The sequence below is a fragment of the Vanessa cardui genome, chromosome 12 (genome assembly GCF_905220365.1).
Source record: "Vanessa cardui chromosome 12, ilVanCard2.1, whole genome shotgun sequence".
Lineage (NCBI taxonomy): Eukaryota > Metazoa > Arthropoda > Insecta > Lepidoptera > Nymphalidae > Vanessa > Vanessa cardui.
This window is the reverse complement of record NC_061134.1, coordinates 7582512-7601941: the sequence shown is the minus strand read 5'-3', so window position 1 is coordinate 7601941 and position 19430 is coordinate 7582512. Positions and strand designations below refer to the sequence as shown.

The window sequence follows — 19430 nt, the reverse complement described above, 5'->3', positions numbered from 1 at the left end:
ATGTCATCGAAACAAAATTATCATATAACTATTTCATTTTAGATCAAAGAAAACGATCATAAAGCTTTTTCGAAACATAAAATACTTTATGTTTGTACAGGAGCCTAAATCAAAAATGACTACAAAACCTGTATATATATTTGTCGTGATATAGGATCGAAGACACATTACTATCTTCAATAAGAACTGACTATTTTATCGTGTCTTCGGTAAAAGTTACCTTTTTGTTATATAATAAAAAAGGTAAAATTTATGTAGGGTAATCTCCATAAGTACCTAATGGTTCATTCATTTTTTTTTCACTGTTATAAAACTACACTATTGTTGAGTGCTAAACAAATGATCGTAATATTTACTTATTCAAAAAATTAAAACCGTGTAATTTACACTTTTTATTTAATCTCTATTTAAAATTAGTAATAATTTGTAGTTTCAGTAGCTAGTAACCTAAAATAATTATATTTCCGTCACCACCTAATGAAAATGAGCTGAGATGGCCCAGTGATTAGAACAAGTGCATCTGCAAGCACCACTATATATATGTGCTTAATTTGTGTTTATAATTCATCTCGTGCTCGGCGGTGAAAAACATCGTGAGGAAACCAGCATGTGTCTAATTTCATCGAAATTCTGCCACATGCGCATTCCATCAACCCGCATTTGAACAGCGTGGTGGAATATGTTCCAAACCCCCTCCTTAATGGAAGAGGAGGCCGTAGCCCCAGCAGTGGGTAATTTACAGGCTGTTACTTTGCTTTTTACTAATGAAAGTCGGTAATACGACTAGCAACGAGTGCAGAGTGTTCTATTTTGTTTCGATATAAATACTTACGTATTTTAATGAAACTAGATCAAAAATAAACATCAGGAGTTTACGTTAGCAGTTATGACAGTTGAATATACTTCGCTGCGCCTCGACTTGAATGTAATATTCATAAATGTTTACGAAAACTTTGCCAAAATACATTAGATTAAAGTTTCGCGGACCGGTATAAAGAACTTATAATTATTTTTTGGCATTCAATGAAATCTTTGTGGAATAATCGATGTTATACTAAACATATATGATCTTGGATTGTTTCCATATTATTATTTTCTTACTTTTACCCCAGTTCTGGAATTGGAAAGCATCAAAAATAAAATCATAATAAAACATTTTCGATTCCGTAAAGTCGAGTCATGCTACCAAGGTGCGCAAATTAAATATTACTTTTAAAAATTTCAATGTACTTAATAAAAAAATAGAATAAGTGAATGATATACAAAGCGTAGCCTGAACCGGTAGTTTTAACGAGATGAAATATTTCCCAGGATGTCCTTAAATAATGTAGGTGAGCACAAAGAAACATAAATTCAAAATTCATATTCTAAGAAGGTTAAATAAAAAGTTTCTATGGAGGTTAATTCTTTAATGTAAGAAATCTTTGATTACCTAATAAATTAAGAATTCTAATTTAAAAATCATCGCTTAAGAGGGTTAGGTAAGCGTTGTATTTATAGTACGAAATATATTCGGGAGTTCGTCATTTGTAAATTTGAAATATGAAAATTTAATCAAAAAAAAAATTGAGAAAATTTGATACGATTCTGTATAACATTTGATATAAAAATTTCCTGTGGAATGTCGCATCGAGTTCACGGCTAGTTCGTTATAAAGTTTTATCTTATTTCATCTGACAAAAGTGCTTACGGAGTTTAAGCACGCAATGAGTAATTAATATAAAATTTAAAGGTGTTTTCCCGTGATTGAACCTGCAATCTTCGCTTAAGATTCGCGTGTTCTAACTTCTGGGATATCTCGAGTCAAAAGTATTGCTTGTTTTAAATCTCTGCGATAAGACATTTATCATTCAATTGAGTTTAAAATTTATATACTACATATGTACATAGTTGTTTCGCTGAGCTAAAAATATTGTTGATATTAAAATGATATGATATTGAAAAGGTTTATTATTATTTGAATGTGTTTGTGTGTAGCGTATGAATACAAGATATGTTAGTATGAGTTTAACATTTGCACACATACATCTGACGACATATATAACCTCATTACATCAAGTCGCCAATAAACAACTGAACGTAAATTACAACTTATTTAGTCAAAACGAATACAGTACTAAGAAATTGAATATATTTAAAGAAAAATAAGAAGAAAAGTGAACTCAACTAGTCTCTTTCCCGAATCACATCGTATAACTAACCTAACAGCTCTAAAACACCTAATTAAGAACAGGCCATAGCTAGCGTCGCTTCTTTGCAGCCTTTAAATGCGTTTTTATTCGAGAAACGTCCGGAATGATAATTGTCTTACACAAAAGACCGCGCAGATGTCCTTACAAAGGAGATTGAAAGAACTAGATTATTCTCGGTTTCCACGATTCTCTTGAGGGGACAACGTCATTTGGAAAGATGGCAGACGAGATGGCCTAACTTCATTATCTTTTGACTTTTGATATTACTACAAATTCTACGTATACATAAATATTGTTTTTTTTTTTCTTTACGTCCTGCACGGCAATCGCTTTGTGATTCTCGATTATACCTTTATTATCGAATTCTAAGTTACTAGTTGAACCCGGCTTCGCACGGGTCCAACTGTAGCTTCAGTTGGAAGGAAATTGCTCATTCTATTAACCCTGCCCGTTAATAGGATGCTTCGAAGTTTTCAATTGGATGCGATATATCTTCAAAGGTGTAAAAAAATCTATTATGTTATTGAAATCAAATAGATCTTATCCGCATTGAATCAGCATAGTCTAAGCCCAGCTGTGGGAAATTATTATTTGTTTGTTATATAATTATTATTATAATATCCGTCTTTGTCCACTTTGAATTAATTTTGTGAAAAACATTCTTTATCTAAAAAAGGGGAAAAAATGTTAATCTTTGGGCAACCTGCTTTGTACCAATTTTCATCCTAATTGATTCAGTGATTTAGCTGTAAAAGCGTATCACACAGAGTGACGCTTTTATATTATTATATACATAATATAGATGAATACTCTTATCTATATGTCTACACTTATTTTATAAATGTGAAAGTAACTCTGTCTGTCTGTCACTCTTTCACGACCAAACCGCAGAATCGCGTTTGATGAAATTTGGTATGAAGCAAATTTGAATTTCAAGAAAGGACATAGGCTACTTCTTTGCCTAACACTTGAAAACCAACACTCTAAAACACAAGCAAAACCGCGGGTGATAACTAGTATTACTATAAAGCAGTATCTGTATTTTTATGTATACAATAATCAAAGAAAGTAAACAAAGAAAACTTAAATCTTATAAAAATGTATGTCACCATTTTCTTCGTCACGTTCCACAAGTTTAGAACATTATTTTATCATCTAATAACTGTCGAAGACTGAGACCCCGCGTCCAAGTAATATAAACTTTTCTTTTGCATTTCACTGTCCATATTGATAAGTTCAAAGTTTATTTCCTTTGAGAGTTATTAAAAGAGTTTCATATCGAGTAATCTTAAGTATAAAAATGTCCCAATCCTTATAAATAAATATGTATAAATTACATTTTTCAAAATCAATTGATATTTATAATTACTAAGCCCTTTGAGGTCGTGGTTTGAGATAATTTAATTTATATTTTCCAAAACCTTTCTAAATAAGATTTGCTTTAAATCAGACTGGTAGCTTCTGAAATTAACGGGTAAGTAAAATTAAAGTAAAGTAACAACCTGTAAATTTTCCCCTTGCTGAGATAAGGCCTCCTCTTACATTAAGGAGAGGGTTTGGAACGTATTCCATTACGCTGTTCCAATGCGGGTTGGTGGAATGCACGTGTGGCAGAATTTCGATGAAATTAGACACAGTATGCAGGTTTCCTCACGATGTTTTCCTTCACCGCCGAGCACGAGATGAATTATAAACACAATTAAGCACATATGTATATATAGTGGTGCTTGCCTGGGTTTGAACCCTCAATAATCGGTTAAGAGGCACGAGTTCTAACCACTGGGCCATCTCAGCTTAATTAACGAGTATAATCATAAAATTCCAGTGTTACAATGTAATCTTATGACTCCACATACAAATTAAATTATGGATGGTAGCGCTTTTTGTTAACCCGTCTGAGGAGTTACCACTAGCACATCATATATTCCGTCACAAAACAACAATACTCAGTATTGTTGTGTTAAAAATTAAAATAGGCAGTTTTTAAATAAATTCTTTTATTTTTCGATATAATTGTGTTGGTAAGAATACAACGAAAAAAGATCATATGCTTGTCATAAAAATTGACGTGTACAGTAAATGGAATCAAAATTTAATTATAAAAATCGTGGAGTAGCCCCCAGTCTCCGCTTCTCTATCCCAAGAAGTGTTGTTGTCTAAAATATAATTATTTTGTAATATCCTTTAAGGCACACGTTCCTGAACAAAAATAATGTCTTTTAAGTTTCCTAAGAATTATTTTCAATAGCATTCACACTGAATATTCACGTATTGGAAATCGTTTGTATAAAAAAAATACTTAGTATAAAACAAAAAATAAACCCTGAACATGAAAAATCCATGCAGCAAACGATTCAGAACGTAATCTATCGTCCATTCTAAACACTCAAAAACTCAGGTGAACAATAAACCTCTTTTAATTACAGTGGTAGGTGAAAACGAGGTTTCGCTTTTATCGTTCCCACGTACGTAGTCATTAGCCAGAAATGTGGCTACAATTAACAAAAAACCCGCGTACCGTTTAATAAGGTGTTAAGTTTACCGTGTCGTTTCCGAACCAATGTAATCTGACACGGCATCCTTTAACGTTCTTTATCGTTTCTAAACGTGAGCTCGTGTGTTGTGGCTGCTTTAAAATACGTTAAGTGTTCTAACAATGCTAACGTTTCAACTTTTGGTTGCAGTTATTAATTTTTATTGTTCACCCATACAAATATATATCCAACACAGAATGTGGCTTTATTTGGCGATTTTTTCCGGGCATTCTTCTAAAGTTGATCAACAAAAAATTCTTTAAACTCATGTCAAAAATTTTAAAAAAAACAAAAACCGACTTCAATGCGTATGTAGCATATGTTTAGAGTCCTCCTAAGTAAAATGAAATGAAAAATATTAGACTACTTAAAAGTCGATTTACGTTATATAACGTAGTTATAAATTATTGCTATATGAAAAAAAAACAGGCGACTTGATAACCTCCTCCTTTTTTAAGTTGGTTGAAAATATTGATAAGTAAGACGTATTACTATACATACAAGATTATATTAAAAATAAAATAGCATCGCCTCAATATCTATTGATTTCTATGCAGGATATTTAAAAATTTAGTTGTACTGTACTGACATACTATGTAATTAAAATGGTGGAAAAGTGTTACTACAGAGTTTTCTGCCAGTTTTCTTGATAGAATCTTTTTTCCGATCTCGTGGTAGTTTTTCATTTAATTGAACACTGTAACGTGACTCAAAAGTGACTTTATCTAGTTTCAAGTGGGGTATTCGATAACAATTTTTTTGTAATGTCAAAACGGTCGAAATTTCGGAGGTATTCGGATTCGTCGACAAATTTTGGGTAAAAATTAATACTATATTTAGTGAGCTGAATAAAAAAGCAAGATTTTTTTACTGATGCCGAGTCAAGACTTGCGTTTAACTCACAAGCTTACTGGCACACGAGTAATAACTCGTGTTACAAAAAGTACTGCTGAAGTATAAAACTGCTGCTTTTACATGAATGTTTGCATGCCTAATTACGTAATATTTAATAGGCAATTTCCAAATAACGTCAATTAGGCAATAATTTGCGTGTTAATAGCCCTAACGATACGAACGATGAAAACTTCTTATAGAATATTCTGGAATTATTTTAACGGCAATATAAGGGGCAATATGCTTACTTAAAATTTAAAGACAACTAAATATAGCTCTGTACTTATTCTGTCACGAGATGATATTTGTTATTTAAAAAGGTTACTCGAAGAAAAAAGAAAATACTGTCTACTTTAGTTAAGCTTTTGTCTCTAACTCATAATAACTCTCGACATAAGTGGGTGCCTTTGTCTTTGTGAGGCTTGAAGAAGTTTACATAAGCATAAATAATATTTTTATTTCATTCAAAAAGGTGAATTTCAATGACATAAACTTTTTCACTTTTAGTGACATTTCTTTGAGTGTTGACATGACAAAAAATAAAAAAATGTTCCGTATTTAATGATAAAATAATAAAGTTTGTGTCGTTTGTCATAATTTTAACCAATTTGTGAAAAAAATATTCTATTTTTAAGAGTTTTTATGCTGCTACAGATTTACTTATCTATAACTAAAAGTTTGAAATTACTGAGTTCTTATACTGCATTTCGTGTGTATTTTATGTACCTGCATAATATACTTGTCAATGTTAATTTCATTGATTGTATGATAAGTCAATTCCATATTGATTTCAAGCATTGATGGAATGAAAAACAGCCTAATTTTCATCTTCACCCAATTTTAATTAACATAAAATAAAGTTTACTTTGCTTTTTTTTCTAAAGTATGCGGGCGTATACTAGGACGACCGGTTGATATTCACCTGCTAGGACTACGTCACTTTGAATGTTTCGGACAGGCATGTATATTATTTTACCATGTTGCTTCATTGCAGGTATTTGAATTTAATTCGAAATTTCATTTGATGTTTGTCCTTACCAATTAGTACAAAATCTTAACTAATACAAGAAATGAAAGAGTGAGTTTCATTTGTTTATTACGCTTTTACATGTTTTTGAAATTTCACATGAATCTCGTTACCGGTGCAGAAAAGAACGAAGAGAACCTAACACTTGACCCCTCCCCTGACACGTGTTTCAAGTCGTAGAAAATAGGTATAAATAAACATATATTAAATACATAAAATAAATATCCCAAATTTGAAAATGCGATCTTTGTGTAACCTTTCACTTTTTCTATTGACCGAGACAATTACGCCGTTTTGGCACTAATAAAATTATATCTAATTATTTCAATAATTTTATAAACATCTATCACACAATTTTAAATTTGTTATAGACGTTTTCACTCAAGGCGTATCACGATAAATTTACACTTTATTAGTGCGCGCGAAATGTAAGAATATAAATAAAAATAATATCAATAACCTGTAAATTTCCCACGGCTGGACAAAGGCCTTCTCTCCCTTTCAGGAGAAGGTTTGGAGCATATTCCACCAAGCTGCTCCAATGCGGGTTAGTGGATTCAAAATTTGACAAAATTTCGTTTGAAATCATGAACATCGAATTGAACATGCAGCTCGAAATTAATTAAAAACACAAATTAAGCACATGAAAATTCAGTGGTGCTTGCCTGGGTTTGAACCCACATTCATCGGTTAAGATGATAATAGTTGCCAATGCAAGTTGATATTAATAAGGGAAGCGCAATACTTATATAAGTTTTGAAAGTATTGACGATACCTTAATCGCTAGCACGTCAACGTACCCCTTTCCCTGTATGTAACAACTACAGTTTACACATAATTAACGCCGTTCGCCTTTGTTTGGTAATACGTGCAACCTGACTGTTTTTTAAATAGTCGATTTGATTCAGTTGCTTGTAATTACAAACGAATTTCGTATGTAACCATTAGAACTAAAATGGAATTTGCATTGATGAAAATCCAATTATACTAATTGCTTGAGATTTTGTCACAATTTTACTGTTTATTTCGAATCTGTTACAAATTATGCGAGTATACATATTTTATTTAAATTTATTCTATTTTACTTTATATTAATTTTTTTCTCGCAGAAAGCATATATATGACTCAAGAAAGAGCTAAATGTAATAAAAATTAAATATAACGCACTAGTTGTGGCAACTTGTGTTTGGCAAAAAAGTAGCCTATATCCCCTCTTACAGTTCAAGTTTGCTTCATAACACATCAAATTTGGTTCAACGGTTTGGTAGTAAAAGAGAGAAAAACAGACACAGTACTTTGATATTTATAAGATTAGTATATATTCGGTCAGATGAAGATATGTGCAAACGTAGTTTGACATTTATTATTATGATAAATAGCGATACCGGCTATTGATGTAATCATGGTGGTCGAAGATGTCAATGTCAGTAGGTATACAGTTATTTACACACAAAACTTTTTGGTGTTGCCATATCAAGAGTATGTAATTTTGTTCGTACTTTTTTTTTCTTTTTACGTTATATTTCATAAAATGATTTAGTATTACTAATAATTCATACTACATTATTTGTCGTTGAATGTTTAATTTAAAAATATAAGAATAGTTATTGAGTTTAAGTGCAGTTCTCTTTGCAAGTTGCACCGAATCAAATTCTTTATAGCAGCAAAAATTTATAGTTTTATAATCAGTGTTGACATAATGGATATCACATCAGTATAATTATTTGATTGTGCTAAGTCGAACCACTTATCAAATATTATACCAATACGCACCAATCTATATTAGTAATTTAGTGTAGTTCTACGCTATAGCAACCGATCCTAAATTACAGACCGTTAAAAAAATATATTTTATATATTATTTTTTTAGTCAACATTATCGTCAAAATTCATATATTCGAAATATTTCGATATAAAATCCATGCAATTCAATGACATGACAGTTTAACGGTCGGCTATGTTTGACGTTTAAGGGGTACGTTCAGAAAATGTGTTTCAAATAATAAGTTCGTTCAGAGTTACCGTCAGTGGTAGGTATATTCATATTGTTTTATTTCATTTTGAAGCGTAATTGAGTCAGTGTAACTGGCATAAGAGATATCATATTTTCTATATCTATATCTATATTTCTATATATAATTATCCCAAGTGGTAAATTGTTGATATTGGGAATATTTAAAAAGAAAAAAAAAAAAACCGCTGAGTTTCTTTCGCCGGTTCTTCTCAGGTCAGGGTAATTTCTTTTCCGAACCGGTGGTAGTGCTTCAATTGTCCATCAATAAGAAAGTGTATTGCTTCTATATTGAATAAAGTTATTAGAGTTTGAGTTTATAACAGTACCAACGTATATTGACGTGAGTGATCACACACCATCAAGTGCCACATTTTTCTTTACTATTACACTAAGATATAAAAAGAAGGTATTACAGTATGAGGTGAACAATAGTTCATGTTATTTAGTTCCAATGTGAGTGGAGATAACCTCCGACAATTAGGGATCTAATTATTTAATTTTACTGTTTTGTAAAAAAAAAAAAAAACAAAAACTTATCAAAGTCCTGACCTACGCCAAGGTTATGAAAATTAACAACAAAATAAGTGATATAATGATATAATTTGACCTCAGACCTTAGCTAAGGAGCCTAACAAAAACAATTATATTATATTTCGGGTATAAGCTTGTGAATTAATATTTCAAATATCTAATATCTAAATTACCCAAGGCTTTTACATTAATTCAAATATCGAAGCTTTGTTATATTTTTCGACTTGCTATTCACGTCTCAAGAGTGAATTTGTTAAACAATATTGAATGCTTTGAGAAAAGTTATTCGAATACTGGATACTTTACGATGTCTCAATTATGTTCGCCAAGGATAAAACTTCAGTAGCAAAAAGTATTCTGTTACTAAACTTTTATATTTTAAGCGTTAATTAATAAGCAAAATATGAAATAATATAAATTATAAAAATTAAACATGCAGAATATCATCCAGTGTCCCGATGAAATTTGAATTCGTTCATTAAATGCGTACAAGTAGAAAATTACTCCTTTAAGGAGTTTTATTGGTTATAATATTTTATATATTGTAATGTTATTTAAATGTAAATATTGTAATGTCATGATGATGATATCGTTCTAACCGATTTCAGCCATGGCGATCAATCTTGATAATATGTAGAGACCAGCCAAACAATGCAGGACATACTAAAACTCATAATTCATTCAGGACAGCTTCACGTGCTATCCGAGGCACGTGAGTGTACGTTTATCAAAGTTCAAGAAAAATCAAAAAATATTCTTTTCTTTATGGCTGCCCATAGACATTGGCACTCTATGAAATATTAGTCATTCCAACCTCTACATCGTACACGCAATTGTACCTGTAAACTGTTAGTAACTACAAAGTGCTCTAAAATATTGTTCTTGTCAATTCTAATTTGAATGTGTGATGCTTCATAAAGTCGAAGATGGTATACTAACAAAGTGTATTATTTCAAAAAAATCTTCATACAGAATTACATATAAGTACCAATTTTACTGGTGATCGGTAAAACTTTGGCGAAGTTACCAATCTTAATCAGTAACTAAATTAAAATCCATTTATATACAAATACATGTATAGGCACCGTGCAGAAACAATAGAGGGCGTTATAATCCCGACAGTAGAGACACCATGCGAGTAAAAAAAGGAACTTCCCAGACACATTGGTGGCAGGCTGGCAGCTGTCAAGTCTGTAAATATGATTTTACAATGATCAAAATTATAAAACATGGTTTTTTACCAATTAACAATGAAAGTAATGGGCGCTGCAGAGGGTGGTATTTTTAGATGGGAACAAGTTAATTGGATATCTACTAAAAGAACAACGGTTATAGGTTAGATTCAACGATCGACGAAAATTAAACTGTCTTCCATAACAGTTACCCACAAAATTGATTTTTATGTAAATAAAATCACGTGTGTTTTATAACTGCATTTATCCATTTCACTCTTTTATCCTTAAGCCATGGCATGTGAGTACTATTAGTAGGGAAATAGTAAAATTTTACACCCTTAAAGTTGTTTTTGGATGTCTTGCGGCATCCAGAAATACAAAAATACATTTCGACAGCTCAAATTATCAAAAATTAACACGATAATTCAGAAATATTTTCCGTTGTTTGACAGTAGAATTTCTGAAATTGAGGGTAAAAGTTTTGAATATGAATCACGAGATGGCAGAGTCATCGCTACGCACGGTGCCTATATATTATATAAGTGACAATTTTAAATGTCAAAATATTTTACTCTTTAATATTTGAATAATTCTACACAAAAAATACAGTCAACAATCGGATAATTACATATTTATCTGAATTTAAATCATTCTATATATCTCCATTTCAACGAAATACAGAAATATAAACGACTGTCATTTATTTTTGCTTCGTTTTCATACATACAAAAATACATTTATCTGTGGCAACACGAAATTAAAAATAAAAATATATATATACACAATAATTATTACATGCATATCGTTGTATATGATATACGATCCTTTGATCCTTTGAAAACGAGCGTTGAATACGCACCGAAAGTAATATTCAATGCAAAATACACGAGCGTTGGTTTTGTTTTGTTATTCGTATTCCAGTTTCATATCGACTAGCAATAGGCGTTGTTTTCGTTTCGTATTCACTAGCAAGTTAAAAGGTATCGAGGATGGACTTAACATGAAATTCGAAATACGATTTTACTCTTAATTACTGTATTGATAATTACAGATGAGAATACGGGACCCTTTTTTATTTTTAAATTGGGAAACATCTTTTGAGATAATATATAGACGACCTCCATGGTCGAGTGGTGTGTACACCGGTTTTCATGGGTACGCCACTCTCAGGTCCCGGGTTCGATTCCCGGCCGAGTCGATGTAGATTACCATTAGTTTTCTATGTTGTCTTGGGTCTGGGTGTTTGTGGTACCGTCGTACCTTTGATTTCCATAACACAAGTGCTTCAGCTACTTACATTGGGATCAGAGTAATGTATGTGATGTTGTCTCATATTTATTTATTTATATGTCTTTGTATTATCTATATATTCTATGCATATGAAGATCAGAGTTGGCCAGGTTTAAGCCAGAACCATAGAGTCTTTATATGTATTTTCATCTATAATTTGCTCAGCAGTAAAGGAAACCATCATTAGAACATCTGTGCTTATGTTTGCCTGAAATGCTGCAATGTGTATATAGCAATCAAAGCAGCGTGGTTCTCCAATGCTATGCAGGTGGGGGCGTACTTGATCTCTTAATCATCCCCGAAAGGAGTGGATCCCGAGGATGCTTTTCTTGGTATTATGGCCTTGCGCAAGCCCGTCTGGGTAGATACCACCCACTCATCAGATATTCTACCGCTAAACAACAGTATTTAGTATTGTTGTATTTCGGTTTGAAGGGTGATTGAGCCAGTGTAACTAACAGGCACAAGGGACATAAGATCTCAGTTCCCAAGATTGGTGGCGTATTGGCGATGTAAGGAACCGTTAATATTTCTTACAGCTAGTGACCCATTTGCTCGTAAGCCAAACTATAGAATAAAAAATTCCCAGGAGTGGGTTCTTAACAAATTGTTATTTCTTATATATGTATAATTTACATAAAGAGCAATTTCAAAGTAACATGTTTGTGGAAAAAAAATTATTTGTAATCTTAACATACATTTATAATTTGACTTAAACAAATGTCTAGAAAAATTAATTTGAAGAACAAAAAATACGGCCATGTCTCGTTCCGGACGGAGGGATGAATTTTTTTTAACCCGTTGGATGCCGACGCGAAACAAATGGACCATTTTACTAGAGTAATGGCATACTTAGACATGCTTGTGTACATAGTTATATGCACGTTTGTTACAATTCACATTTCTTCGTAATAATTTATTAAAGTTACCGTCGACTTGGCTGATTAATGATACATAGGATACATAATAGATGCCTCATTTTAATGTTTTGTTTATTTATTTGGATTATTTGAGGATGATATGAAATATAACAATATAGAATCCGTTTAAATGTTTAAATTTAGTGTTATTATTTATGACCAAAAAAGGCCAAAACAAAATTCCGCATTTAAAAAAATTAACAAATATATTTAGAAATGATTATATCCATACAATATTTAATTTACAATTTCTTAACTCCACATGAGATGATTTTGAAAAAACCTCATACTCATGTACGATCCATACAGCATTCCAGGGCGAAATTTCATACTGCTACACCAACTGGTTTAAGCTCGGACATCCATTTTAAAATTATATTTAGTTATTCGCAAAAATGACGTACGATGACATTACAAACTAGGAAACACGAGCGGCGGCGAAGACAAGACATGATGGTGTAAGAGAACGTCATTCCGTACACCGTCATATAAGAGTCAGTCTTACTCCCGAGGGATGTCAAAAGAAAAATATACAATATACAAATCGTATGACTTACTCCTACTTAATAGTACATTGTCTTAACCCATAGACGAAGACATATGTTCAATGTCAACAACAACTTCCTTCAACAACACTTCCCAATGCTGAGCTAAGGCCTCCTCTTCCTTTGAAGAAAAGGTTTGGACCATATTCCACCACGCTCCGAGCGGTTGGTGGATTCAATTGTGGCAGAATTTTGTTGATATTAGACACTTGCGGGTTACTCACGATATTTTCCTTCAACGCCGAGCATGAGATGATAAAAAACAAATTAATCCCATGAAAATTCAGTGGTGCTTGCCTGGGTTTGAACCCGCAATTATCGATTAAGATGTACGCGATCAAACAACTTGGCCTCAGCTCGTACAATGTCAATGTCCTCTTAATTATAGAATCTATGATGTTATCTCTATTGTTTACATAATTACACTTGCTCGCTCAATCTTCGAATCGATTTGAAGTAGTACACAATGCTGTATAGACAGTCAAAGTAATCACTTACCATCAGATTTAGATAGGAGACATGAAGAAATTCAATAGTTAAAAAAAAGGTTAAAAATGCTTCAGCTAAATTGCACACCTCTGTTCAGTGTTACTGTTAAGATATCGATTACATATATTCAGTTAAATTATCTAATTCTTTATTTGAATCAAGACGTACTTACGTTATATATATATATTAATGTCAGCATGTCGTATTTTTTCGCAACGTACGTAACAAAAATACGTAAATGACAAGCCCATAATAAAAATTAAGGTTTAAAAAAAAGAATAAAAGTGAACAATAATGTTCCGTGGCGAAGTGAACACTTGTCTTATGCTGTGTACTTAATGCGCTGTCAGGACAGACAAAAGGCTTTTTAAAAGATTGTAAAAATATGGCCGACTCCCCATTGTGCGGTTCGCTTTATTCAAATTATTTTTCCTTCTCATTTCCCTATTTTTGTGCTGAAAGGATTTACAATAGTACAGGTACCAAAAATGGTATTGTTCTTGGAAAATATTCGATTCATTTTTTTCGACTACAACTTAATAGTTATAACAACAATGAAAGCTGGAAATGTCAATTTCTGTTGAACCGTTTGTCGCACGGTTGTAGAAAAACAAAAGAAATTATATTATTATTTCTCTTTGTTTTTTTTTTTCTGTTATACGTAGACGGGCCACTAGCCACCTGATGACCGGTAACTATATACTTAGACGCCGTGAGAAATTTTAATCCTTACATCTTCAATGCGGCACCAACCTTGGGAATTAAGTTATTATGTTCCCTATGCTTGTAGTCGCACTGGCTCACTTACCCTTCAAACTGGCACTTAACTCAACATAGTATTGTTGCTTGGCTGAAAATATATGGAGAGGTAATAAACAGTAGGTATGTTTTAACGAGGAGCCTGGCAAAGATTATTTATAGCACACACACAGTAACACATTTACGAATTTACATTATTATACGTAGCATTGCGTATAATGCGAGCGCATTGAATGTTTCAAAAATGGCTCTGCTTAACACTTCCAATATTTAAACAAGTAGGCATACAGTTAATTCAATATAATTACATTTTAATGAAATATTTAAAGTTGAGGAACATCTGCAATGAATGCAAAATAAACTATATAACGTTCTGAATTTTAATAAACCCGACATATATTTTACTAAAAAAATCTCTTCCCTGAAGATAAGCTGGAAAATGAGATTTAACTTGTCGTTATCAACAAAAGCAAAAATCACCCAACGCAACTTCACAGCTTTACGTCACGAGTTAATAAATCACGTTAGAAAAGCTCAACATACTCAACATACATATATCTTAAACAATCGTATACGTTTATGGAAGAATGTTATGGAAATAGTTTTAATTGTTTTTAAAATAATCGTAAAAGAAAGAAACGCCGTAATAAAGACTTTATTAATATTGAAACGCAATTTAAATTTTTCATTGACCAAAATTATCCAAGTGGTAAGAACATATGAGTCTTAATGGAAGATGCGTTCAAAGTTGCTCAAGTATCGCTGATTATTTGTTTATTATTCATATCGTTCATCTGATAAAAGAAATGTTCGTCAGGAAACTCCTGGAAGACTGCTTTGGTGCATTCGATCACTATAAAAGGCAACCGCTCAGATCCGTCCAATTATAGGCCTATAGCAATCACTTCCTTGCTCTCCAAGATAATGGAGTCCCTTATAAACTGCCAGCTCCTGCGGTATCTAGAGGAGAACCAGCTGATTAGCGACCGCCAGTACGGTTTCCGTCGGGGTCGGTCGGCCGGTGATCTTCTAGTTTACCTTACTCATAGATGGGCTGAAGCAGTTGAGAGCAAGGGTGAGGCATTAGCAGCCAGCTTGGACATAGCGAAGGCCTTCGATCGCGTGTGGCACAAAGCGCTTCTTTCGAAGCTTCCTTCCTATGGGCTTCCCGGGAAATTATGCAATTGGATTACCAGCTTTTTGGCAGATCGGAGCATCAAGGTCGTTGTCGACGGTGCATGCTCCGACTTAAAGTTCGTCAATGCTGGTGTTCCACAAGGCTGCGTTCTATCACCCACTTTGTTTCTTCTGCATATCAATGACTTGTTGCAAATTGGAAACATTCATTGCTATGCAGACGACAGTACCGTTGACACCTTATACACCGGCCGCGCTAATATTTCTCGGGAAAACGTCGAAGAAAACCGGAACAAACTTGTGTCTGAAATCGAGTCTTCGTTAAACGAAGTCTCGAAATGGGGCCGGCTAAATTTAGTCCATTTCAACCCCAAAAAGACGCAAGTTTGCGCGTTAACCGCTAAAAAAACGCCATTTGTCGTATCTCCACGATTTGAGAACATCCCGATAGCCGCTACAGGTAGTATCGGAATACTTGGCGTTGATATTTCGAGCCTCGTTCAGTTCCGCGGTCAATTGGAAGGCAAAGCCAAATTGGCTTCAAAGAAGCTCGGTGTGCTCCGCAAGGCGAGACAGTATTTCACGTCGGCCCATCGCCTAAAACTTTACAAGGCGCAAATTCGGCCTCACATGGAGTACTGCTCTCACCTCTGGGCGGGTGCTCCCCAGTACCATTTGACCGCATCCAACGTAGAGCGGCTCGAGTTATCGACGATCAAGCCCTTTCCGATCTCCTTGATCCTTTGGCTTTGCGTAGAGATGTTGGATCACTCTGCATCTTCTACCGAATTTTTCACGGGGAATGTTCCGAGGAATTGTTCGAATTAATCCCAGCTGCTGAATTTCACCTTCGGACATCTCGTCAAAATTCTAAGTTTCACCCGCACCATCTTGATGTCCGAAAATCCACAACAGCGCGATTTCTTAGACATTTTCTGCCTCGCACAACCACTTTGTGGAACCAGCTTTCGCCGGCGGTTTTTCCGAACCGATACGACATGGGAACCTTCAAGAAAAGAGTCTACTCCTTTCTCAAAGGCCGGCAACGCACCTGCAAGCCCCCTGGTGTTGCAGATGTCCATGGGCGGTGGTAGTCACTTTCCATCAGGTGAGCCTCCTGCTCGTTTGCCACCTATTCCATAAAAAAAAAGGAAACTTGCATATTGAAAATCTGCCATTTATATATCCACTTTGCCGCGGGATGGAGTATGCTCCAAAAATTTGTACGGAGAGGAAGCCAGACTTAGCCCAGTTGCGTAGCAAGCTTTTAATTTTATCATTTAACATATAATCAATTTAATAACAAATTATTATTTTTCTTAATTAACCATATTCTTAATCATATATGAGTAAAATAAGACTTATTTCAAGTGATTCATGTATTTTTTTAATAAAAGCAGTATATGTAATATTGACTTGATGCCATATTTTAGACGTAACTATCGTAAAATCGATAAGTAACCACAACTGAAACACATTACACAAACTCGAAGCTAAAATATAGAGTTACGTAATATGTTTACTTCGACTATTATTAATGGTCTAGTAGCCATAAGTCTTAAGATTTTACTGCAAAGCGATTTTCTATAAAATTGTTATCGTTTGTTAAATTTTAAATGTTTTTACTGTTATTAAAAGTAAACTATGCTTAAAATTATCTAAAAATACTTGAACCAACAATACCTCTTTAAAGAATTTAAAAAGGAACCATGACTAGTTAGGGTTAAAGCATGCTTCATTGTTATATAATATTGGTACAGATAACAAAACTTTAAAAATGGAACGATTATATGCAAATATGCTTTGGTAGTAGAGACTTTTACATTGTCAATGCCTTTTGACTTTAAAAAAAACGAAAACAAATATGATGGGAGACAGGGTTAGTTTTAGGCGCTTAAAATTATATTGATACTTTTTATTAAAAAATATTTTTTTTTATATAGCGTGCAACAAAACTTACATGGGAGATGTCGGTCGAACATATGAGTTGGAAGTGCGCAGGCCGAGAGAAGACCACTTACCATTCGTTTGTCACCTTAACTTCACTGCCAATGGTGGTAACTATGGGGATATTATTCAGGTAAGAATATAAATAAAATTAAAGACAAACAAAATTCCCTTATAATATTAATTAATGTATATCCCAACAAAATATGTTAATTCAAATGTATTTCTATCAACCACATCTGCGGATGTAACCGAAGCGAGATTCAGACACCCTTCGTAACTAACCACGTAATCTTGTTTCAGCTAACATTCGACACTTTCACAGTGGGTAAGTTCGTGTCGTTCACCTCCGATGGGTGTCCAGACGGACACATGACGATTGTGGAGAGGAGTCCCTCGCCACCCACTGGCCAGTGGTGCGGCTCAGCGTGGGGCTACACGGTGTACTTCAGCGAATCGGACTCTATTAACATGACACTAAGATTGGACAGACTAAGTCAACAGGTAGACATTTTACTGTATGATATATGATTGTACTTTATGTCACTATGTAATTTAATGCATAATTGGTTTAAGCGCATCAGTAATACAATGCTTTTTCCTCGAACATAAACATATGAAAATTATGAATAACGTTATAGATAAATGTCAATATTTTATCATTTATAATTTATTGCTAAAATTATTAACGAAATATTTTTCAATCAAAAAATTTATAAAAACGTAGGAATCACGTTTTTATAAAAAGGAAATTTTGATGTTTGTTTTTTAATACATATAATAATATCATTATACAATGCAAACAAATGCAAATTATACCTACTTGGCAGATGTATGATAATTATATTCGTCAAATATGAAATGAAGAAGCATTTAAACACACAACTTATATAAAGCTCATAACTAAGGAAAAATTTACACGTTATGATTTTTTATTATTCTTATAAAAAGTACCATAATTAATATTATTATTCACAACAATATCAAAGTATTATATTTATTAATATAATTATTTTTTGTTCTCACTGCTATCTTGTTTTTTCTGCTCTGCTTTTATCGTAACATCAACCAATGTGAACCTCAATAAAATAACTAATCAAACAATTTAAATCTATATTAACTCAATTTAAAAAAGAAATATACTGTTTTAATCTATATGTATAGAAGTCCGCAGTTCTTGACAATCAATAAGTTAATACAAGAAGAATATTATACATTCAATAGGATATTTTTTTTGAAATTGAACTGACTTTGGTAAAGTTTTATAACTACACATTAAAAATATAATACCGTAAATTAGTATCGTGGATATCTTATTATTACATTTCAGTGTAACATTGTTACAAAGTATATAGTATCACAATTTTCATTATACCTTTGAACTTAATGATAGAAAATTATTCTGATACATATTTGTTAAATTTGGGTGTATTTACATCAAAAGCTTTTCTATGCGTCAATGTAAATTATATTTGGCTAGCGATCCGCCCCGGCTTCACAATAAATATTCTACAGAATATTTTACAAAGTTCACAGGTGATTTGTCATGAAAAAAAATATCAGGATCAAAAGACACTAGAAAAGACATAGAGATACTATATTTTCAATGTATTCTAATAAACAATGTTCCACTCAAATCACAATATATCAAAAAAAAAACCGCATCACAATCCGTTGTGTTATTTTAAAGACCTAAGCGTACAGACAGCGGTAAGCGACTTTGTTTCATACTATGTAATGATTCTCATGATAATTCATGTTTAACATCCACGGATCGAAACAATAGTACAAAAATGTATAGGTAATTTTGTAGTGGCCATTATTTATTCGGCTACGTCGACATTAGTAATTATAAAGTTGTACGTAGGTATAATTAAGCCGGGATCGATAAAACTGTGGTTATGTTCCCGAACTTTATGGAGGGTAAGCTGCTAAGGATCTTTTGTTAATATTGTTCTCTATAATGTAAAATTATA

The 19430-nt window shown here is 33.0% G+C and overlaps 1 protein-coding gene across 1 annotated transcript in view; it reads left to right on the top strand.

Moving 5' to 3' along the window:
• Nucleotides 1-19430, top strand: part of LOC124534461 — a 71559-nt gene that overhangs the window by 38595 nt on the left and 13534 nt on the right. Inside the window, exons 3-4 of the mRNA XM_047110351.1 lie at nt 17451-17587; nt 17758-17958. Coding sequence (XP_046966307.1) covers nt 17451-17587; nt 17758-17958 — 338 coding nt within the window. The remainder of the gene's footprint in view (nt 1-17450; nt 17588-17757; nt 17959-19430) is intronic.